The 24,065-nt window shown below is 41.1% G+C and overlaps 1 protein-coding gene across 2 annotated transcripts in view; it reads left to right on the top strand.

The window, feature by feature from the left end:
* Positions 1-24,065, top strand: part of ehmt1b (euchromatic histone-lysine N-methyltransferase 1b) — a 31,703-nt gene that overhangs the window by 117 nt on the left and 7,521 nt on the right. Inside the window, exons 1-16 of one of the 2 annotated variants that reach the window (XM_044173255.1) lie at positions 8,791-8,829; positions 12,572-12,662; positions 12,762-13,285; positions 14,502-14,766; positions 15,958-16,106; positions 16,798-16,953; positions 17,450-17,521; positions 17,694-17,796; positions 18,463-18,600; positions 19,325-19,602; positions 20,716-20,948; positions 21,235-21,450; positions 21,561-21,643; positions 21,792-21,898; positions 22,064-22,186; positions 22,413-22,514. In XM_044173255.1, the coding sequence (XP_044029190.1) occupies positions 8,806-8,829; positions 12,572-12,662; positions 12,762-13,285; positions 14,502-14,766; positions 15,958-16,106; positions 16,798-16,953; positions 17,450-17,521; positions 17,694-17,796; positions 18,463-18,600; positions 19,325-19,602; positions 20,716-20,948; positions 21,235-21,450; positions 21,561-21,643; positions 21,792-21,898; positions 22,064-22,186; positions 22,413-22,514 (2,664 nt within the window). In that variant the 5' untranslated portion in view covers positions 8,791-8,805. Of the gene's footprint in view, positions 1-8,790; positions 8,830-12,571; positions 12,663-12,761; positions 13,286-14,501; positions 14,767-15,957; positions 16,107-16,797; positions 16,954-17,449; positions 17,522-17,693; positions 17,797-18,462; positions 18,601-19,324; positions 19,603-20,715; positions 20,949-21,234; positions 21,451-21,560; positions 21,644-21,791; positions 21,899-22,063; positions 22,187-22,412; positions 22,515-24,065 lie in introns of those variants that run through there. The other variant, XM_044173256.1, reaches the window with a different exon arrangement.

Raw genomic sequence — 24,065 nt, 5'->3', positions numbered from 1 at the left:
GTTTACTCCGGGCCTTGGAAAATGGGTTCTGCCCCGGCTGCCAGAACCCCCCCTGTAAACGGGCGAATTGTCGGCGTCGAGGTGTCGTTTTGTCGTAAATTGCCCACTGCTAGCCTGGAGTCTCTTGCTTTTGTGCTGGACCGGAGGGCAATTGAATGTGCAGGAAGATGCTGCGCCCCGGAACCTGAATGATCCATCCGGGCGCGTTGTGGGCTCTGATCTGGATTTTGGTCATACATGGTCCAGGCTCACGTCACTGTCCTGCTTCTGTCCAGCTTTAGCGGTTCAAAATAAACTGCAGATAGATATGCATGCGTTTTTGGCCGATATTATTCATGGTTTTAGCTGTATTGTCTGTCACCGGCTCACTGATGGCTAATTTGTACACTGCTGTTTAGCTAGCTGCTAGCAGCCGTGCTAGTTAGCAGACTGCACACTTTCTCAAATCCACAAAAAACTGATTCTTGAAGTTAACATAATCTTTAAATGAAAGAGACTAGTCTCTACGTAATTTGGAACATTACGGTTAAATACTTGGCTGATAATGTTACCTTCCCTTATGCTGTGCAGTCTGTTAACGTTAGCTACATGATAATTGATGCAGTCAAATGAAGGCAGCATTGGCAGTGCTGCTTACAACCTCCACTGTAAACATGTGGCGCCAGCTCTAAAACCGGCTTTGAGGCTCTTCATATGATTATTTTTTCCCATTAAACTTTTATCAGGAATTGTTCTCGCGGTGCAGGCTTGTCTTTGTTAGCTATATGCAGTTATTGTCATGGCTTTCAGTCGGTATAAACAATTCCAGGGCTGGTTGTAGCAAGTTGCATTGTTGTTTTATTAAGGTTTCATCAGTAAAGATGGACTGATTGAACGTATCGCTTGGCTACAATGGCACAGAAGTGCGCAAATGTATCAGACCTTCAGTCTTTGTTTCTTTATCTTTTTTGAGAGATCGGATCCAGTCTTGTTCGGCAGAGGTCGCTCAAACAGCGTTGAGATGATATCTGCTCAGCAGAGCTGAGAGTATCTTGAGGTGTAGCAAAGAAAGGTGTGGGGCATTGAGCTATGCCGCCACTTCCGTTTGCACTAATAACTTTGTCTTGTGTGATATATGTTGATGCATTTGACACACACACACAAAGGGTCAGTTCACCCATTCGTCCACATACCGCTTGGTATCTAGCCTTGCAGATAGTTTTGGTTTTAGCTGTTGATATTTTTAGATATCTGTCTCTAAAAATTCTGCCTCCTCCTAAATACAGTGGAGGTGAAGGGATTTTCATTGTGCTCAAAGCATTGAAAAATGACATTTGAAAAACTTAACAGCTACATGTCTTTCTAGAAACCATGTCCCTGAAATCCACTGACCTCACCATCATCCGCTTTCACTGGAACTACTTTTTACCAAAAAAATTGTCTGGTGACAATGAAGTGGCGGGATGACTAGTCCTGCTGAAACAGTCAATTAATAGATTAGTCGACTGACTGAAAATGAATCACCCTAAAATGTTAAGCTATTTATCAAGAAAAAATGTCATAACTTTGCTGATTTCCGTTTTTCCTCTGTCTCTCTCTCTTCATTCATACAAACATTCATGCATAGATCTAGGCATCTGAACCCATATTTACCTTCTTCTTTCAGGGATATTCTTAGTCGCTGCCCCTCTCTGGCAAATTCTACTTTTTTATATTTTGTGCAGAAGATTGTGTCAAAGCCTGCTGTTTATTTGAATCAGCCATCATAGAAGTTTAAATGTGTGCTAAAACTGGAAAACATTACTTCCTGTGCAACAGCCCTAGTGTGAACAGACTTCATTTGCATTGTTCACATAGATAGCAATTTGCTACCCAGAGGCTGATAAGCAGCATATTAACAGCAAGTCCTTTCACAGTAAATGTACCTTACCAGCCTTAATGTTTAATAACACTCCATCATGCAGATGACACAATTTACCATACCAATAATTACCGTATTTTATCCGAAAAGGTATAGATTTTAGCTTGATGTAGGTTAGTATTAACTGCAGGGATCCTGTATAGCTTTGCAGTACATCGTACAGGTGTTGTTTCTAATTTCCTGGTCACTCAGTGTACAGTGTGAATGTATGTGTTTCATTCAGTATTCAGTTCGTGTGTGCATTCAGGCAGGAGACACAGCAGGAGAAGAGGCTTGATTAAATGTCAAGCAGTGCTTTGGGCTCCTATAGCTGAAGTAGGCTATATTGTTGAGGTAAAATGGCCATTAATGGCCTTGTGACAGACACCACCCAGCTAATGTCATGTCCTCTCCCCTCCCTAGAGTTGCATGGGTATGATGGTGCTGCGACATGACTGTGTAACAGACAGACAATTTATCACAAATATTTTGAATCAGTTCACGTAAGAATTGCAATTCTTATCTTCTACGATTCTGAATCAATTCACAAATTCCAAAAATCGATCCTTGTATGTCATTATTGAGGTTATAATTTCACATTGCTATATAGATGGAAAACACACCCGCTAGAGTTATCAAGACTTCACCATTAATGAAGGCAGGTTTTTGCGTTACAACCTTACAAGACATTCAGCCAACTCTGATCGGACAAAGAAAATAACCCAATCTACAGCCCATTTCATCTTAAAAGACCTGCACTGTGTTGTTTCTGTCATTACTGTCATCAAGACAAGTTAGTTTACCTGCCAGTTATTGTTTCTATTGCAATTCAGTGGACTGAAAGCACGAGTGAATGATATGGTATACAGTGCATCATAGTGACAAGCCGAGTAAAACATGCAGAAACACTGGAGTGGTCCTTTTAACATGAAGGAGTCAGTCATTATTAGAGATGGCCTGATCTGATCCGGGCATATTATATAATGGATCGATATTGGCTAAAATAAACCAGATCAAATGCCGGTCATTTTGTTACTGTACTCCACTGTGTTTTGTCCACCTCAGCCTGCTAGTTACAAAGCTTCTAACCTTTACAAGAGCCAGACATTCGCTCACACATGCAAGTGAAAATTAGAGTCTGCAAATGTAAAAACATATTTGGCCGCACTGGTGTGAGTCTCTGTGAATTCTGAGAACTAGAATGGCTAAATACACGGACGTTAAGGAATCTGTTCTTGGATTTTTTATTTCTCCTCTTTTATCCTCTTTTATTTCTTTCTTTCTTATGAGCAAAGAGCAGTGTAAAAAAATAATCAGGTAGCAGCATATTAGGCTAACGTTAATTCTGTCAGTAACGTGATAACGGGCCAAAATTAAACTTAGCTGTTGTCAGGTTTGTGCGCTCTCTGGAATCCGGTGTCTGTACCCAGCCAAAGATCATTTTTGAAGGAAGAACCTCCTCTCTGCAACACCACTGTACAATTGAGTGTTTTTGTAGTTCCAACAACTCCAACAGAGTGATAAGTCCTCTCTAGTAAAATGAGCAGATCTCGTCACGTCTGTTTCAGGAGTCACATTCTCTCTGTTAAGCTTTAATTCATATCAGGACAGATGTGTCAGATGCATAAATAAGTATCGGATCACTATTGGCAGATTCCCAATATTAAAGGACTTGGATCGGGATGGGGGCCAAAGAAACTCGAGGGACATCTCTAGTGAGTATAGTCACAAAATTGCTGAAAACATGAGGGTAGTTTGTGTAGGCTAGGTTATAGAGACGATAAAGGGAAGTGACCTGCAACCAGCAAATACTGAAAACTGTACTTGCGTCATAGTCACCTTTTTAAAAGACAAACAAAACTCTGAAGCAACTGCACTGAAAGCTTTGGCATAAAAGATGCCCCAGCTAGTAGCCCTGAGAGGAGGCAGTGTTCTTCACAACCTTACAACTTTTAACCCTACTACTGGTAATGTAGTAGGGTTAAATGTAAATTTGGTCCTGATGGTGGCACTACAGGTAAGGCCATGGGGTCATTAAATTCAAAAAGGTTAATCCCCTTTACATCATGAATGTGCTCAGTAAATTTCAAGGCGATCTGCACGTTAGATTTTGATGTGTTGGAAATTCTGGCCTGACAATGGTGCCAGAGGAAAGGTCATGGGATGACCAAAAACATAAAGTTTCATTCCTTGGGGACCATAAACCTTTTCTGAGATCTGACCTTTAGGATTTGAGACTTTTCATTGACAAAAGTGATGGTCAAAGGGGAAAGTTTTGACCAGGTGGTGATGCTAGAGAAAAACTCATAGAGATTAACCAAAATGTCTAGTAATCATATTCCGATGACCATGAATATCCATACCAGATTTTGTGGCAATCTTGCCAGTAGTTGCTATAGGGCTGTGGCCTCAGTGCAAATCCATTGCAAGAAATGGGGCATCAAAATCCACAATCTTTGCTCCATGCAAATCCACATCCGAATCGTCAGCTGAATCTAATATGGTGATTCAAAAGAGTAGCTATTTACCAAATCTATGTTCTTTTTCACATGAAAATTTCTTTTGTGTTTGCTGGGACTATATGTTCTTTCCTGTAATGTAGTGGAGGGATACTCAGCGGTAGGCATGGGACGATATGAAAATTTCATGTCACCATTATCCTGGAAAAAAAAATTGCTGATTATTATTGATTCACAATATTATCCTAATAATCATCAAATTATGCTTAAGACTCTTAAAATGGCAATAAAACATGCTGGAGTCACTTTACCTTAACAGAAAGAAACAAATGTTTTTATTTCACACATCTTTTTAGTGAACATCCTTTTTAGTGAAAAACTATCAATCAAACAATCTTAAATAAGGTCCGTCTGCATAAATAAAGGATAAATAAATAATAAAAACTAGTAACATTGTGTGTCTGTTCTTTCTTACATGATAATACCTGTATTTTTTTTAAATCAGGCTCTATTTTTCACTTCTCTACCATGATGTCAAATGGTACAGACAACAATTTCATCAATTGCATCAGTTTTTAACAACTGGCATTGGGCTATTCAAGTCACTCGTGAGGATATTCACGATTATCCCGATAATGGAAATTCACCACAATCAACTTATCTTGAGTGTTTTTTATCCCAATCCACGATAAAATTGTATATCGTCCCATCCCCACTCACCTGGGACAGAAATGTGTCTTCAGCACAGATAATTGAAAACTGTCAAATGCTGAATGCTGGCAATGAATGTATGGTCAGATTCATTCTCTTCTTTCCTCAGGCCTATTCTGTGATCCTGATTATAAATAATTTTTTTTTCCATTTTAAGATTTAGTTTTGAGGCAAAGACAACATTTTAACTTTTGAGAACTTTGGCTTTTGCTAAATGAAAAAAGGGATTTGTAGGAAAACATATTTATTCCTCACTTTAAGGTATCAAAAGAAGCATTGTTTTGGTATCAGTACTGAAACTCTCTCATATCTGTAGCATGGTTCCAGAACTCTGAATCGCTGCCAACATCTCTGATGTGTTCTGCGATTCAAAGGTGTGGTGCCTGTTGAAAGGAGAAAGCATTCCACCAATCAGAGCTTGGTAGGTGGTATTACTGTAAGAATGGGTACGTCATGTTCCTGCATAGCTATGGGTGATGGGACGCTGTCCTGACCTGACATTTTGACAACAGCTTAGCTGACCCGTCTGCCTGCGCACGTGCCCCTTGGATCGGGGTGTGGGTTGCCAGGTTGGGATGATATTGTCTGTAGTGTGTGGATTGACGATCTGGTAACTTAATAAAATTTGAGGGCCATGCAAATTACGGGAGTTTCGTGGGAGAAACGACAAAACGGGAGGGCGCCGGGGGATGGCCTTGAAATTCGGGAGAAAAACGGGAGTGTTGGCAGGTATGACCTAGCTGCTATAGTGACAGAAAATGTTAACTAGCATGTATGAGATTGAAGCAGCTGTAAAGCTAAATTGACTAACAGAAATAACAATTCTTAAATCGACATTTCTTTGACCAGTATGAAAAATGTTAAGTTAACTGGTCCCAGCAACTGCTCCTGCAGCTTCTGTGTTAATGGACGATGATGTCAGCAGGTTGGAGAATTCACTTGCTTCTGATTGGTTAGGGCAAAAGAGAACAAAATAACCCCCCTCCCAACAAGAAATGGGCTGACACAAACACAATGTCAGGCTGAATGAATGAAGTGAAATGAAATGGCAATCCAGTCAGATTATCAGGGATACTGCGCTAGTATTGACATCCAACCCCAGTAACGGTGTTCTAGTGACAGTTCTGGTATCAAAACAAACAACCAGAGACAGGAACAGCTTAGCAACAAAGGGTACTGTATAGTACCCAGGGTCGAACCTATAGTATACAGCCAAAGTAACAAGAAGAAGGTACAACTCTACTCTTCTTTAACTGAGAATACATACTTTATAAAGTGAAAAGCTAAAAAACAGATTAAAAAACACAACTGAGTGTACAGCCATGCTAGTGGCTCTGTGAGACTGGACACAGCAGTGCTTTGTGCTAAATGGTAACATCAGCATGTTAACATGTTCATAATGACCATGCTAACATGCTGATGTTTAGAGGGTAATGTTTACCACGTTCAACATCTTAGTGTAGCGTGTTAGCATACTTACATTTTAATTATTAGCAGTCACCACAAATTGCAGCTTAGGCTGATGGGAATGTCATTAGTTTATGGTCATAAACCAGAGTATTGGACAAACTGAAATTCATCCTGAGGGGGACATGGATGTCTGAGCCACATTTTATGGCATTCCATCCAATAGTTGTTGGGACACTTCACTCTAAACAAAATGTGTCAAACTCATGGTGGCGGTGGAGGAACGTCAGGGGATCACCAAAATCAACAGGCTTCATCCTCTGGGGACCATGAATGTCTTAGCAAAATGTCATGGCAATCCATCCAATATTTGTTGACGTATTTCATTGTGGACCACAGTCCTAGTGTCATACTGGTAGCGTGGCTAAAAAATTCTACAAAGAGTGTAGGCCTTGTCATTTGCCATGAGGTAAGACGTCTGGTCTGTCTCTTCATTGTGTCAGTTTAAATCTGTACAATCGTGATGCACATCGACATTGTTACAGTGCATATAAACCTTGACTTCTGCTCAAATGGGCACAAACATTTGTTATGCTGTAGTTAAAATGAGTTTCACATTACAGTGTTGCAGGCTCTGGGTTTTGTTGGATACAGGATGATGCTTTGTCAGTTGGCAATAAGCTCCTCTTTGAGTTAAATTGTTCTTTGCTAATGGACGGCATCCTTTTATGTCTTGTGGGTGTTGCACAGCTCATAATGAACTAACTGTTCGTGTTGAACTGTACTGTACATTTTTCTTTACCTACCATGTTGGCTTTTCACCTCTCTTGTATACAGTATCTGACTTTCTGTATATTTACTTTCTTGCAACTCTGCCATGGTTGGGGGGAAGAACTCATTCCCTCCTTTTTCGTGCATGGAGTCCTGAGAGTTGATAAACCTGAGCCTGTATGTCAGGACTAGATTGTTGTCATTGTTAAGTCGTGAAACAGGAGAAGCCACCGACATCTCTGCATCTGCATTCCTACGTGTCTGAGTTGTCCCCTGAGGAGAAAACACATTTCAATTTGCAACGTGACAAATCTCTACTATTCTGATTATCAATTAATTGTTTTAGTCATTAATTAAGCAAAAAGGGTATTAGTTGTAGCCCTAACTAAGAATTGATGTGAAAATAAACTTGAATGTAGACCAAATACAGAAAAGACCACATAAAGTACAAAGACCTGACAACAATAGAAAGCCTCTGTAAAGATGCATTATGCTAAGTTGGTAGGCTTATTGTACGTTTCTATTCACGGAGTTTGTACTGAGCACAACATGCTTAAGTTTATCTGGTCTGGTCCTTTCGTGGTTGCTTTTGGAACTTTTTTTCAGGCTTTTATCCTCAATGGCAGCTCGGTCTGTTACTTGATTTCTGTGACTTAATATCTGTTGCATTGCCTGGCAGCGTTGCTTTTTGCTGCCTTCGCTGGCCCAAGGCTCAGTGGAGATAAAAGACTCTCCTTTTGAGAGCTTCGGATGTGGCCTGATGTCCACGATTGAAAACGCTTGGCTCCTCAGGCTCCTCACTGACATCTGCTTTGCTTCCTGGAATTTTACTCTTTTACCATTTTTTCCCCTCCTCCTTCTGTTGGTCTCATGGATGTTCTTATTATACATCCATGGGTGGGCCTCCTAAAGTGGCTGTGTATACACACCGGCTATGAAGCCCTTTCCCCCCCAAACTTGATTGACCAAAATCTATTTTCATTGTACACACACAAGAAGAAAAAGACAAAAAGAAAAAAAGAAACAGAAAGCAACATCACCAAAAAAACTGAAGTAATAATGGTAGAAGGAAGTAGCAGTAACAATATGGAGAAACAGAATGACAATATTAAAGGAAAATGAGTGATTCTGGCTAATTTTTCTAAAACTACAATTGACATAAATTTTAGCATGAAGTGTGAGATATAAACATTCATAGGGTATATGTTATGTGGGATTTTTAAATGTATTTCTCCAGTCTTATTGGGTATATAGTATTTGTAAGGTGAGTCTGTTCCTGTGGATATCTTTGCGATGAGGTCTTCCAGTTTAAAGAAATGGAGTGGTGTTACAGTTTGAACTGACTGAGCATGCTCTGTGGAGACCCTTTGAAGAGGAGGACCGACAGAGGGAGCCACCAGGTCACATGACCGGCGAGGTGAATGTGCATGCGGGGAAAGACAAGGAAAAGAGGAACAATCTGTTCGACACATTCTTGCTCTCTCTCCCTCTCTCTGTCCTCCCCCCCTCTCTCTCTCTTTTGCGTGCACACACACACTCTTCCTCACACACTCCCTCTCTGACGCCTTCTTCTTCTCAATGGAGGCCATGAGAAGAAAGCAGGTATGATGCTTCCTGGAGGCACACAAGGGAAAAGACATGTTAGCTTTATACTCTATACCCTTGGCTTGTTTTGAATGGTCTGAGGACTTGCATAGTCTTGCTTCTCAGTTCCTTTTAGCCATAGTAAAGTTATAATCAATTGGTCTGAGCTCTTGCTGTCTTCTCGTTGAGATGGTTTGTAAGATGTGCTTCTCGAGACATTTGCTGCAGCTTTATCAGCAACCGATTGCTCTTGATTCCTGAAATTGAGGACTTAATCTCGAGGACCAGTGTTTTGTGTTTTGTTTAGTTTTTTTGGTATGAGTGCTGCTGTATCAAAGAGAGATTTGAGTGTGGTGTGTTGGATCCTGTTGGAGAGAGCTCCTCATGGATTAGCACAACAGCTGTATTTCGAGCAATCACAGCACAGGAAATATGATGTCACTCGATACATGGAACTGAAGGTCTGACCTCCTCAAGATCTGGAAACTACTTTAAGATTTTATAATCTCAGATCCAACCTCCGTTTGTCACACCTTTTTTATTTTATCCCTTCTGCTCTTTGCTCTCAGCGTATCCCTTATGGTCAAATATAATGAGGTCCCTGGGGACTGGATGTATGTGCAGCCTAGGCTATGTGATCATACTGGAACACAGGGCTGCAGTAACTGCTTATCAGTCTAAAGGATGCATGTTAGCTTCTGTGTTTACTAGCAGCATGGTTTGATCTTCCTCGCAGCTTTCTGGCTGAGGGTCAGACCTTGCATTTCTTCGTCAGTGAGTTTGCGCAATTAGTCACTGGACAGGTAAATTATTGTCTATTGGTTTATTTAGGGTTTATGTAAAACAGTCACAGATATTTAGTGATTTTTAAAAAGTATGTTTTGGGTCGTTCTGATTGTTGGTCAGTGTGTCAGATCATGAGGCCACCTGGGAGCCCCATACTTTTTGTTTTGAGAATATGCAAAATCAAGAATTTTGAACTTTCTTTCTTTAGAACAGTGGTTCCCAATCTTGAGGTTGGGACAGTTGGAGGAGCTGCAAGATAAATTGAGACTTTGAAAGAACATTTCTGCTGCATTTGCTGTATTTTTTGGACTTTTCTCCAATCGTTGCTTTTTTTTCCTTGTGAGATACTGTATAGTTTCACCTCTTCAGGCCTCAAAGTTATTCAAACAAAACAATCTGAGAAGGGGAAATTCACTCTTCGGTCTAACAGCTTGCAGCCCATAGAAGAGGGTTCACAAGTAGATGCTGTTTTATTTTAAGGGCTCATATGCCAAAAATGTTGGAATCGCTGCTTTAGGAGGCCAGGAAGGCAACTCATCCATTGTTTTCTTAGGCTGTGTGAAATGCAGTACATTTTCATCATTTTATCTAATTTGTCTCAAGGCGTTGCGCACCTTGTCATTGGCAGCCTAACAGCTGATTGTGTAATGTGTTTGTGCTTTGTGTTTAGGTAGCTCTTACTTGTTTACAGGCCTCCTGCAGTGGATTTGAAGACAGATCACATCAGTGCAATCGTCCAGGCCTTGTCACATACCAGGTTCACATTATGTTTTAGGGACAGTGAAGGATTGATGCATTAGAATATTTTATGGCATTAGAAATATTAGATATAATCTATTAAGAGCTTATTTCTAATAATTACTAAGCTTATTTTCAGTTCTAAAATAAAATGTCCGATCTAACTCTGAACCATTGGAGCATTATTTTTGGAGCCATGGTTGAAGCTTTGGTCTATTCTAACATCTTTCCATTTTTAATATGCAACTTAAGGTTCCTGATCAGCACTCAGAACCTTGGCTTCACATTTGGAGCTTCTTTCAGCAGCCCTCATATCCCTATCCACGAGCCTCCAGACCTCTACATTCCCCATCTAGTGGAAAACTGCTGCAATGGCCGCGTTGTGTCAGTAAACAATCTGGTTGTGAAATGGCGGAGATCTGCAGACAGCCTTTTCTGCCTCCCTTCCCCCCCTCTCCTTTCTGTCTCCAGTGTGTATGTTCCACTTTCCACCACTAGGGGGAGGGATGAGGCTGGTGTTCTTTCTGTAACTGGCTTTCCTCAATCCATGAAAAAATAGGAACTGAAGGATTCTTCTTCTCATCACCCTCACACATGCTCACTAGATTCCTTGAGATCATACACCACAGAGGATTGTCCCAGACTAGATGTTCTTTGGGAAACACCCTCAGGTTTTGCGCTCACAGCCCGACTCTTGGCCTGACCTTGTTGCTGTTTGATAAGGTGCATGTTCGTGTTCGTCTCAGGGACTCAGGAGCACACGTTTGGAGAATGATTTGGGAAATCTGTCCTGACGGCTCATTCAGATGGTGTCTCGGTTGTATGCAGGTTTCAGGACGCATGCTGTCTTGTTAAATCTGAGGATTTGACTGTCAGAGCCCTTGGAGAGGAGAACTGAGCTGGTTGAATCAGTTTGTCAAAATGAAGCTTTCAGTGGTCTCTGTCTCCTGCAGGTCTTAGGATTGGTTTAGTTTGGAGAAAAAAATGTTTCCTGTGCTTTCTTGGGACAATCAGTTTCAGTACCTGCTTTTTACTACTCACTAGATATGACCCCGGCCCCAATCAGCAAGTGTCTGTATATCTACCTTTATACTGCTTGGTATGAGTCTCGCATAACCTGTTAAGTCCTAGGTATGCTGCTCTTCGAGGACAAAATGACCTAGGTCCACTTTCCTTTGACATTTGATCTAAAAAGTTGCCTAAGTGTGAAGGGTGTGGATTCATGATGTTTTGCTTTTGGGCCTCTCTTGTTTCCTTGGGCCCATTTTCCCAGACTGAGCACGAGTTTGATGGTCTGCTCAGGAGGAAGAGACAGGGTTTACATTTCCTGGTGTTGCCTCTTCAACTGCTTCCTCCTGTGAGATATAAAGACGGTCTGGAAAGAAGCTCCGGCAGTGCATCTACTGCTCTGCTGGTTGGTTGTTGCATAGAAAGAGAGAAGAAAGACAATGAAAGTACATGGGGGCTGCCCTCATTCTCTTGGCTTATTCTGTAGTCTTTGATTCTGACAAAGACACATTACTGAAAAGCACAAAGAGGTTTTTACACAGCATTCAGAGCATAAACGCAAGATGGTTTCATTCAGACACTCATGCTTGGACCTAGATTATTTTTAAAGATCAGAAATTTGTGAATTAATTGGTTTCGTCAGTCAGTAGAAAAGGAATCAACAGCAATTTTGATAATCAAGCAAGACTAAGCAAACATTCTGCTGTTTTTCTCAGTTTTATATCATTTAGGGCCGCAACAGTTATTTTTACTAACAGTCAATCTGACAACAATTTTTTCCCACTAGTAAAGTGATCATTTAGTCTTAAAATAGTTTTGGCAGATCAAAAATCTAAAACCACAATTTTCAGTTTACAATGATATAGAACAGACAAAAGCAGCAAGTCCTCACAGAGAATGTTTGGTATTTTTGCTCGATAAATGACCTAAACAATTAATCGATTATGAAAATTGTTAGCGATTAACTTTCTGTCGATCAACTTATCAATTAATTCAATTAATCGTTTCTGTGCTGATATGTAAATTGAATATCTTTGGGTTTTGGACTGTTGTTTAGACAAAACAAGCACTTTTAAAGAGGCTACCCTGGGCTTTGGGAACTTGTGATTTCAACTAACCGATTAGTTGAAAATATTATCCACAGATTGATTGATAGTGAAAATAAAATAATTGTTAGCTGGAGCTCTAAATTAGATTTTCCCTGACATGTGTGTTCTTTTTTCATCAGCCTGCTGGTCTAACCAAGGGCAGCGTGGATAAGGGTGCATCCACAAAGAAGGAGGAACTCGATGCAGCAAGCAACGGAGAGGAAAAGATAGGTATTAGTCAAATTAAACTTGAAAGCACTTAATTTATGAAAATGACCTGTTTACATCGTAGTTTGCATTCTTTCTTTGTTTTCGTTTCGTCCGACATAGATAGAGACAAAGAGGTAGCAGCCAGACTGGCCTCTTCCCCTGCAGAAGAGGCAATGCTAAACGGCACCGAATGTGATGACACAAGGCACAAGAGCCCGACGAACGGTTCTGCAACAGGCAACAGCAAGACTTTAATGTTGGTAAACGAAAATGGTATGGCAGACACGGAGCCCCCGCACGGTTCTGTTACTGGAAGCAATGGATTCATTCTCACTAAGCAGCAGCAGGAAGGCTGCTCTGCAGCGCCGCCAGGTTTGGGAGTTTCCCCTCACAGGACTAACTGGTTGTCTTCAGGCTCACCGACAGGGGGACACACGGCCAAACCCCTCCCTGCCTTGGCGTCTGGGTGTGCACAGAGCTCAGGTGTACTAAGGACTGACCCCAGTACAGGGACTACAACGGGACAGGGGACACCAGACTCTAAAAATGGCACAGCCTTGTCTCCTGCCCCAGCTCCAGCACCCATCATGATACACAGAGCGCGCAAGACCATGTCCAGACCTGCTGTCAGCCCAGCACAGAAGGTAAACCATCAGAATCTGGTGCATTATCAGCAGCTCATTAGTGTTTTCTGCCCATTTTTTCCCCCATTACGTTCTATTAGGGTGATATAGTTGAAATCATTATCACAAGATAAATAATAGTATTTTTCCAATATCAGTAATCACTTAATGACAAAAGTATATGGACAACTGAACAAAGTATGTGGACAAACGGACATTAAGCCCATATGCGATAATTGAACATGTCATTCCAAACCATGGGCATTAATGTGCTGCTATAACAGCCTTCACTCTTCTAGGAAGACTTTCCACAAGATGTTGGAACCTGGCTTGCAGGGATTTGCTCCCAGTCAGCCACCAAAGCATTAGTGAGGTCCAACACCGATGTTGGGTGATAAGGCCTGGCTCACAGTCAGTGTTCCAGTTCATCTCAAAGGTGTTGGATGGGGTTGAGGTCAGGGCTCTGTGCACCCAGTCAAGATCTTCCACACAATGGGGAAAACCATTTCTTTATGGACCCGGCTTTGTGCACGAGGGCATTGTCACGTTGAAACAGGAAAGGGTCTCCTCCAAATTGTTGCCACAAATTTGGAAGAACACTGTTGTCTAAAATATCATTGTATGCTGTAGCATAAGATTTCCCTCAACCAGAACTAAGGGGCCCAAACCATGAGAAACGGCCCCAAATCAGAAGTACATAGTGTGTCCACATACTTTTGGCCATACAGTGTTGGTGAGACAAATGTATGCAAAATCACACATAAAATGATGAAATTGTTGCTTAATGCATTGAACTGTGTTCCATTACATCAGACGAAACTCACTGAATGTTTAAAAATGTTTTATGAGTATTTGCTTGGAAATATTCATTGGCAAAACAATAACACAATATGTTGATATTATCAGAATACAATTAATACAAAACAATAATAAAAAATGTTCGCCCTGTACTACTTTCCATAAATGGAGGATTTTCTGAGCTGTGCTTGTCGCTAGAGGACCTTGTTTACTCTTAAGCACAGTGATCAGTGTCTTCTTGCAGCAGGACATACAATCATGTGGACATAAAATCTGGGTGAAAATCAAATTAATATTTTCTTTTTTTTTTTAAAGAAACGAATCTGGGTATTTTGTGGTGTAAATAGGTCAAAAAGAAAACAATGAGCCTTCCCAGTAACAAAAGACTTCATTTGGTAACACAGTGATCATAAATGCTTATGGTTCTTGTCACCTACAGCTTCTTAACAGGGAATTAAGAGAAGCGAAGAGTGCCAAAATGGAGAAAATGGAGACTCGTGTAACAGATGACGTGCTGAAATCTTTGCAGCAGTCCTCCGCTCAGAACCATCTACCTCAGAGTCCACCGGATACGCAAGCTTCAGCACGAACAGCTTCACCAGCACCCGCGGCTCCCGAAGCTCCTGAAGCTCCTGCTGCTCCTGCATCACCTGCGGCTCATCCGGCTCCTCCGACTTCTCCAGCTCCATCCAGGCTCCAACTAGGTCAGACAGATTCCAGTAACAGAAAAACTGACACTGTTCTTGGGTTTCAGAGAAAAGTAATCAGTGGATTAGAACAGAGGCCTGTACTACGAAGGGAGTTTAACCTACTCAGATATAACTCAGGGTTATTAAGGGAAGTCAGGGTTGACAAACTCGATTGGTGTTCAACGGTACTATGAAGGTCAATAAGATGCGCACGTTCACATAAAAGGGGCGTGTTCAGCAACGCAGGCAGAGTTTTTTCATAATGGCTCATGCTCCGTATTTTTCCCCAGAAGAATGCACTCTGATAATGGCAGGATATGAGGAGTTTAAAGAAACGCTATCGGCCAAATCTAACAACGTAGCACATTGCAGACAGAGTGAATTCTTAAGTAACGTTACAGTGTTCTTGTCGTATGTTCTCTATTTCGTCTCATGGACTCTTATTTGTAATATGATTGAGATGTAAAGGCACGACGACGTATTAGGGCCATTGTAGGTTTAAAAAAATACAGAGCTGGGGGAGAGGGGTAATGATCAAATTAAAAAAAACCTCAGAATTTCCAAGTGGTACATTTTACGAGAATAAAACCACAACTTTACAAGTCAAAAAACTTGAATATTCTCTGACATTATAGTCATAGATTTACGAGAGAAAAACCCTAAAAAATAGTGTTTTTTGGTCAAGGAACTACATCGCTTCACTTTGCAAGGCTGCATCACACAGACAACGCCGCTTGCTGTGTATTGTGCCTGCAGTGGAAACCCTAATCAATTACAGGCTACTTTGCAATCTGATTTAGCAATAAGGAAATACTCGTGATTTTAGCCCACAGTCACCATATTATCATGCATCTGGACTGTAGAGACCGTGCCGTGAATTGGGCTTATTCAGAAGAAAACATAATGATTTCGATTGAGTTTCTTCTCGGGTTATTACCCCCTCCCCAGGCTCTGTGTTCTTTGGACATGTAAAATAGTCTATAATCTAAATATGTGAAAACAATTGGAATAATTCAATTATACTCATGGGCTACATCTCTGAAACTGAACCGTTAATGAATTAAGATCTGCTCCCTAAAGCACAAAGTTACACCCAACCTCACAAAGTTACTCCTGTACCTGGATAAGCCAGTTACCTCGCTTTGTAGTACAGGCTTCTGAGCATCATCTCTATTGACAGTTTTGCTGTAAATTTGTGTGTTGTAGGCTCTTACTCAGGAGGGTTGTCATCCCGTAAGAAGAAGAGGAGGATGGGAACATACAGTCTGGTTCCCAAGAAGAAAACCAAAGTGCTTAAGCAGAGAACTGTGCTGGAAATGTTTAAGGAATTACAACACTCTGCCAAGAGCCTGGAGGTCTGTGCTCCTCACATTTATTAAAACAAACAAAACAAATACAAATAAAGGGATGCCTTCATTTAGCCACTTGGCTGACATCTCATTTTGGAACAAACAAATCAAAATCACTTCATTTAGCAGGTTTAAAAGTGCACACGCTTATTACACATAATCTTTTTATAAGTCTACCACCTTTCTACATTCAGTATTGAGTCTCTGAGGTAAAAGCACGTAATTATTAATATTTAAACACATTCTACTCTTCCACGTTTTGCAAACTGTTCTTGAATGTCAGCAAAAGATGTAACAGATGGGGCTAAGTATCGTTTTAAATGTTTCGATACTAGTGCCGATACCTGAGATTTGGTACCCAAACTAACACTGACGTTTAATCCAAGACAGTCCAAACATGAAGAGAAATAGTCATATTATTCTTAAAAAACGAAGCTAAAGTAAACACAAGCAGCCGTACAAGAACTTGACCTACGTAAAATACAGTCTAAAACTGGCAAAAAATTTTATTTGAATCAGGAACTATCTGATCAGAGTAAACACGTTTTCGAATCTCACCAGACATTTGATGCCAGATTTCGGTACTTGTCAGTTTTTGATACTCGGTGCTATGGACGCATTTCGGTTTCAACACAAAAGTATGTTTTACAGCATTGATTTAGATTATGATCATCTCTCGTCCTTTCTTGTCCCACAGTCTAAAGAGGTAGCAAACATAAATGGGGAGAAGGTCGAAAATGCATCTGAGGAGGAAGAGTCCGAGGAGGTGGAGTCTGAGGAAGACGAGCGACAGCAGCCAGCAGAAGAACCTGTCAGCGCTGTCCAGGAAGCAACATCTGAACCCATCTCTCAGGTTGGAGCATAACCGTTTTTTCTTCTTTCCATATTCTGTTTTCTGCAAAGTGCAGAACTGAAGGGCCTGTTTATGGCAGTATCGTTGTATAAAATGTTTGTTGTCGTGTGCAGAAGTAGGAGGAGCTTTTCAATCTTTTATTAAAGTCAGGCAGCAAATGTGTCGGGTGGCCCTTTGGGAAAGAGCGATAAATCAGTTTGTGATTAATCAGGGTCTTAAAGGGTATCAGTGTTGAAAAGATGGAATAAATAACCAACATGTAAGGTGCAAGCATTCAGTCAAATGTTTTACTTGCTGTCTGTGTGAAAGCCAATTTCCCAGATTAGCTTACTGTCAGCCGAAAAGGGTGCACGTTCCTGAGACACAATACAGACGACAACAGTTGAATTTCCATCAGAGTATCACTGTGTGACTCTAATGTACTAGAATGAAGCCTGTTTTGATATGTCACATGTTGACGATGGTGATGACCTCTTGTTTTCTGTTTCCGGTGGAGGTGGGCGATGAGCAGGAGTCTGAAGAGTCCGGAGAAGAAGAGGGAGAGGAGGAGGGCACAGAGTCCGACTTGGTAAGACCCACCATCATTACTCAACCTACTACTATTAGATCTCATCTCACGTCACCTCTTTTGAGTGTAGACAGAACACAAGGGAGTGCAGTTTTATGTTTTGTCTCCTCTTACTGTTAATAAATTACTTTCTGTCCGTTTTTGAAATCCTCTCTGTATCCGTCTGCCTCAGAGCACAGAGTCTAGTCTGAAGAAGAAGTTGAAAAAGAAAACAAAAGCAGACAGCGCGTGGCTCAGGCCGTCCAGGAAACGAAAGAGGAGGTTAAAGGCCAAAGGTGATCGCCGCTCCTGTCACACTCACACCTGCACTGAGTCATCCAGTTGCTCACCTGAGGTCCACATGTTGACCGTCAGGAGGAAACTGCTACTTTTGTTAGCAACATCAACTTATCTGAAAATACAGAAAGGGTACTTTCACTGCAGTTTACAGGTGCTTGTTACACTAAACATATCCTTGTGTCTGGAAGATTTTGGAGGAGGAAAATATTTTTTGTTTATTTCTTTGAAACTTGAAGACCATTCATCAGGGAAACTAACATTCCATTTTCAGAATTTACGTCCTTCGCTCACCTTAAAAATCTATACTGTACTGTTGCTGCCATCCGCCCTGATACCAGCTGCTTAGCTTCATATTGAGTAAACTCTTCCTTTTACTTTATTTAGAACTTCATTATATGAAGAAATGACTCTTTGTCAAACTCAGCTGCAGCTCAGTTTCTCAGTCTTTCTGTCCACTCAAACCCTAAAATCCAGTTCACACTAGCTCACTCAGTGCAGACGAGTGTGAGTTGGTTGCACTTATTGCACTACATTATAGGTTTCTGTATTTCTTAATTGTTTTGGCGGACAGGTTTTTTCTGTTTTCTTTCTTTTTGCAACTTGCTTGAATTTGTCGTCAAACAGTGAAGCATTTTCTTACTGCTCACTGTCGTTCCGCCCAGAACCGGAGGCGATGGATCAGCCTCAGGCTTCAGCTCAGGCCCTGGCAGGCGACGGGAAGGAGTACACGCAGATTCCCTCACCTGAGTCTGTTAACCTCAACAAGCCCCAAGAACCAGCAGTTCCCTCACAGATCAAAGGTGAGCTTAGAAGAAATGACGAAAGTCGTTAAACTTGTTCATCATAATCTATCCCATGTGTTTTACCCACCATAGTCACAAAATTGTGTCTTACCTTTTAGATGCTTTTCTTAGCTTTTTTAAATCACGTAAAAATGAAATTTCTGAAACCGGTCTGGGATTTGTATGTGATCATAGCATCTTTTACATTAGTCTGATGGCAAACGTTTATGTTTGTAGCAAAATGAAATAATCCTGGCGAAAACTGACCTAGCGTTTTTTGTTCTTGCTTTAAGCCCATTCATTGTGACCCTAGATCTGCTTTATGAGCAGGGGTGTAGCAATGGAATGGCGCTGAAGTCAGAAGTTTTCAAATTCCACACATAGTGGCTTTAAGGAGCTGCTAATGCGATCCACTGCACAGATTCAGAAAGAATTCAGACACAGAAATTGCCAAAGAGGAAAGAGAAGAAGTTAACCAATCAAGCATATGGTTTTCTGAATGGAACATGATAAATATTTTCACAAACCTGTCCACAGATCATATCGTGCTGTATTTTATATGAAGTTTGTGATTTTGATCAGGCTGCTTTTAAATAGGACCAGGCATTTTAGCATCCTTGTGGCTTTTAGTGTGTACCATGTACCGCAAACTTCCCTGGTCCGCTTCCGATTCAACTGTCGAACACAGATAAAAATGGCAAAAAATGAACTTCCTCCTGATTAAGACTTTGTTTCTTTGTAGACACTTCAGGGTCAGCGATGGAGGAGGCTCAGGAGCTTCCGCTCTGCAGCTGCCGCATGGAGACGCCCAAGAGTCGAGAGATTCTCATCCTGGCAGACAGGAAGTGCATGGCCACAGAGAGCGTTGATGGACAGCTGACCCGTTGCCAGGGTGCCATACTGAAACATGAAATGATGCGTCCCTCCAACTCCGTTCAGCTGCTGGTTCTGTGCGAGGACCATCGCAACGGCATGGTGAAGCACCAGTGCTGCCCCGGCTGTGGCTTCTTCTGCAGGGCTGTGAGTACACTTGATCAATTTCATCCCTTCAGCTGCAGTTTGATCATGTCTCACTGGAATGCAGGTGGATTAATTAACTGAACACAGTATGTGCATGACTCTGGGTAATGAGAAAGTTGCACTAAACTGAAGAGAAAGAAACCAAATGAAAAGTTTGTTTGTGCTGAAAACTGATGGAGTATCAATAACCCGAATATCAATATACAGATCTACTCAACAACCCCAAAAATGACAAAACAAGCTCTTTGTGTACCGGTGCAGCAGATAGACAGAGAGAGGGATGTGCACTGTACAGCAGCTGTAACAGTAAAACTTAGGCAAAGGTTTATATGGCTTCATTACCTTTTTTTATCTTGGGACATCCTGGGAGCTTCATACGATGAAACTGTGATGTCCACAGTTTGAATTGGACCTGGGAACGTTGTTTACGCGTCATCCCTCTCTTTTCCTTCGATGTTTCCTGTTGCTCTCTACTGTGAACAATACAATGAAGGCAACATGCAAAAAAAAAAAAGGAAAAAGAAAAGAAAAATGTAAGGGCTTCTGTTCACTTGAATTGAAAATGACAGTGTGGCCAAAACGTGGGTTGTAAAATAATAATAGAGGTTAGTGTGCAGTTTGTTTGTTTTTTTAAATGTATGTGTTGAACCAGCCTCAAAATGATTTCTTTATGTGTGTTTTACTATTACTGACATACTGCATGTCAGATGGAAAAAAATCACTTATCATGAAAAAATGCCAAACATTCTCTGGTTCTAGCTTTTGAGGATTTGCCATTTGTTTCTCTTTATATGGTTATAAAATGAATACCCTTTGGGTTTTTTAACACCGCTTGGGCTCGGGGAAATTATTATATATACATTTTTCACTTCTCACTCTTACATTGTATAAACTAAACAACTAATGAAAAAAATAATCAACATATTAATTCATAATAGAATTAATCATTGATTGTAGCCATAAACTGGGATTTTAGAGACTATTGCAGCACATTTAAAGGTGTTGCGTTAACCTGACATCTCACAATAATCTGGTTTGTTGAGTAAACATTGTCAGTGAGGACCATTATGTTTTGCAAATTTTTACTTACACTTTTTGCTTTTGGTTGTGCAGGGGACCTTCATGGAGTGCCAACCAGACGTCAGCATCTCCCACCGTTTCCATCGTGCTTGTGCCTCGGTGCTGAAAGGTCAAAGCTTCTGTCCGCACTGTGGAGAGGAGGCCAGCAAGGCCAAGGAGGTCACCATCGCCAAGGCCGACACCACCTCCACTGTTCCCCCGGCGCTCGCACACGGACCTGCCACGCCGGGGGTCCCCGAGGGCCGAGCAGACACCACCACTGGCAGGTAAACTACCAACTGTGGTGTCAGAATAGGTGGGAAGTTACCAGACATGATTATTGAATGTGTGTATGATGCTCATGTCAAGAGAAAATAACTCTTGGTAGCCTACTGGTGAATATGCATGAATAATGTAAAGGCAGCAACTTTTTTTTGTAGTTTTCCCCTACCGAACATTTTTTAGACAAATGTCTTCCTTTTTAAAGAAGCTTTGGGCTTGTTCTTTTGTTAGAAAGGTCATTCATGCACTGCACAACTAAAATACCTTTTCTCCTTTTGTTTTGTTTTCCAGCTCTTCTCGCCTGGCCATAGGGGCTGAAATCAGCGGCAGGGCCGACAGCTCGCTGTCCATTCGTTCTGCATATGGACTCGACACCTCTGCTGTACCTGGGTCGTCCAGGGCCGCAACACTGCAGGCCGGGACGGGAGCAACTGTGCCACCTACAGCCCCTCAAGGACCACCTAGAGAGACTCTAGAGAGCATCCTGGTAGCTCTCGACACAGAGAAGTAAGTTCTACCACTAGAATGTCTTTTGAATTTATCTGAATGACCAAAAGCCTGGACTGGTCAAACTTAAACAACCACTCAAATTATTTTCTTGTGCAATTTTTGATCAGGCCCAAGAAGCTGCGTTTTCACCCCAAGCAACTTTACCTCTCAGCCAAACAGGGAGAACTGAAGAAGGTCTTGCTCATGCTGGGTATGTTAACCCCACCTGTGCAGTTTATAAGTTCCTCATCAACCCTGTTGTTCTTCAAAAAAAACTTTAGTTCCCTTTTTTCATCGAACTTTTGTTCCTATCCAAATGTTTTTTAATGAAATAGTTTCCTTCTCCATTTACCTTCCAGTGGACGGTATTGACCCTAACTTTAAGATGGAATCTCAGAACAAACGCACCCCGCTCCACGCTGCAGCTGAGGGAGGACACAAAGACATCTGCCATATGCTTGTACAAGTAAAACTCTTTAACTGATTATCTTGCAGTCCCGCCCTGCTAAAAAAAAAAAAAAAAAAAAAAAAAAAAAGTCAAACTGTTTCTCATAGAATTCGATACTTAAGGACTTTCTGAGTTCTTTAATGGCAGAATTTTACATTAGCTGTGTGATGTGTGCCGCTTCAGGCCGGTGCGAACTTGGACATATGTGACGAAGATCAGCGGACGCCACTGATGGAGGCCTGTGAGAATAACCACATGGAGACGGTCTTGTACCTGCTGAGAGCTGGAGCCAGCGCCATGCACAAGGTAGACCCGCATATAGTTTCTCCAGGGTGTCAGAGGTTTTCAAGAGCCAAGTACAGTGATGAGTAAAATCACAGTGTAATCTGTCATAGCTCTATCTGTATAATTAAATAAAACAAAAACTGAAAAGACCTTTATATATATATATATATATATATATATATATATAAAGAAATTTGGAAGTGTATCCTGAGAAACCGTCAATAATTAGATTTTCTGATGCTCTCAGGATGTTGAAGGGTTCACGTGTCTCCACCTAGCGGCAAAGTCTGGCCATTACAAGATTGTTGAGCACCTTCTGTCCACAGGATTGATCAACATAAACTGTCAGGTAGGTACAGTTTCACATTTTCCTTTCACTCATTTCAGGTGTACAGAGATTTCACTACAGGGCTTTTCCATTAGTTATTGTGTGTTTTTAAAAATTTTTAATTAGTCATTCAGTTTTGCTCATGGATCTCATCATGCACCAGTCATCATTCAGTAACATTTGATGCTGCTATCCAATCACACTCTCCTCTAGCTGATCACATGTCTGGCTGTCATGACCATACATGGATGCACATGTCTGTTTCGGTAGTTGAAAACGTACTGCTGATTGTAAATAACTGCCTCAGCAGAGTAATTACTTCTTGACATTTAACTGTCAAGCTCATGACAGTGCAGCTGATTGAATTTAAAGGGGTCAATTAACTCTTGATTCACCTGCATGATGAGCTAAAATACTGGCTTAATCATTTTGCTATCAAAAATGCCCTAAGATACATGTAACAGTATGATGCATGCATACAGCTTATGTGTGTGGGAAGTACTGCAATATTTAAAGTGTAGGGAGACATTTTGGGAAAAACGCTTATTTGCTTTTTTGCTGAGATTTAGCCGTGAAGATTGATACCACTGTCGTGTGTTAACTATTGACCTAGAGCTGGGAATCGATTAGCTTAGCTTAGCATAAAGACTGGAAGCAGAGGGAAACAGCTAGCCTGGCTCTGTCTTAAGGTTACAAAATTTGCTTACCAGCACCTCTAAAGCTCAATAATTAATGTATTTTGTCTCATTTGTTTAATCTGTACACAAACAAATGTAAGAACGCTGTAGTTTTACAGGAAGGTTCGTGCTGGAACTATTTCTTGACCTGGTGCAGTGACTTCATGGAGTTTTGTCGTCATAGTGAGGTTGACAGGCAACCAGCAGAGACTCCAGGAAGTCACTGAGCCCAAAAGAAAATGGTTCCAGCAAATAGTTCCACAACTTTACATTTTTTGTTAATTTGTGAGGTTTAGAGGTGCTGGTAGGTGGATTTTGTTACCTTTGGACAGAGCCAGACTAGCTGTTGCCCTCTGCTTCCAGTCTTTATGCTAAGCTAAGCTAACAGGCGATGCTTGCGATAGCTCCATATTTAGCATACAAACCTTAAAGTGGTATCGATCTTCTCATCTAACTCTTGACAAAGAAACGAATAAGCTTATTTTTCAAACTTTCGAACTGTTCCTTCAAGGTCTTGCACTGAAATTGCTTAAATATGTTAGCTAATACATGGCTGAAGATAATGGAGAGATGATCTGTTACCATAAATGTTCTCAACGAAAAGGTTCAAATCTTCTCAAAGTTGACATTTGTAGGAGTAAAATCTCAGTTAGATGTTAACTGAATGTGAACCTGCTTCCTGTTTAATTTCGATGTTGTTTACTACACATAATCAAAACCCTAGGCTCTGAGCAAAGACCTCCAGTTGGACGGAACAGACAAAAATAAATTAATTTGATTGAAGAGTGGCTCCCTCTGAAGCACTTAATGTTTTTCTAACGTTGTACAATGAGTATTTTATATGTAAGTGTTCTCTATGGTTTGTATGCTGCCTTCAAATGCACTTTGATGCCAT

This window comes from Siniperca chuatsi, linkage group LG18, assembly GCF_020085105.1.
Source record: "Siniperca chuatsi isolate FFG_IHB_CAS linkage group LG18, ASM2008510v1, whole genome shotgun sequence".
Lineage (NCBI taxonomy): Eukaryota > Metazoa > Chordata > Actinopteri > Centrarchiformes > Sinipercidae > Siniperca > Siniperca chuatsi.
The sequence above is the reverse complement of the archived record's forward strand: the minus strand, read 5'-3'. Positions and strand labels throughout refer to the sequence as shown.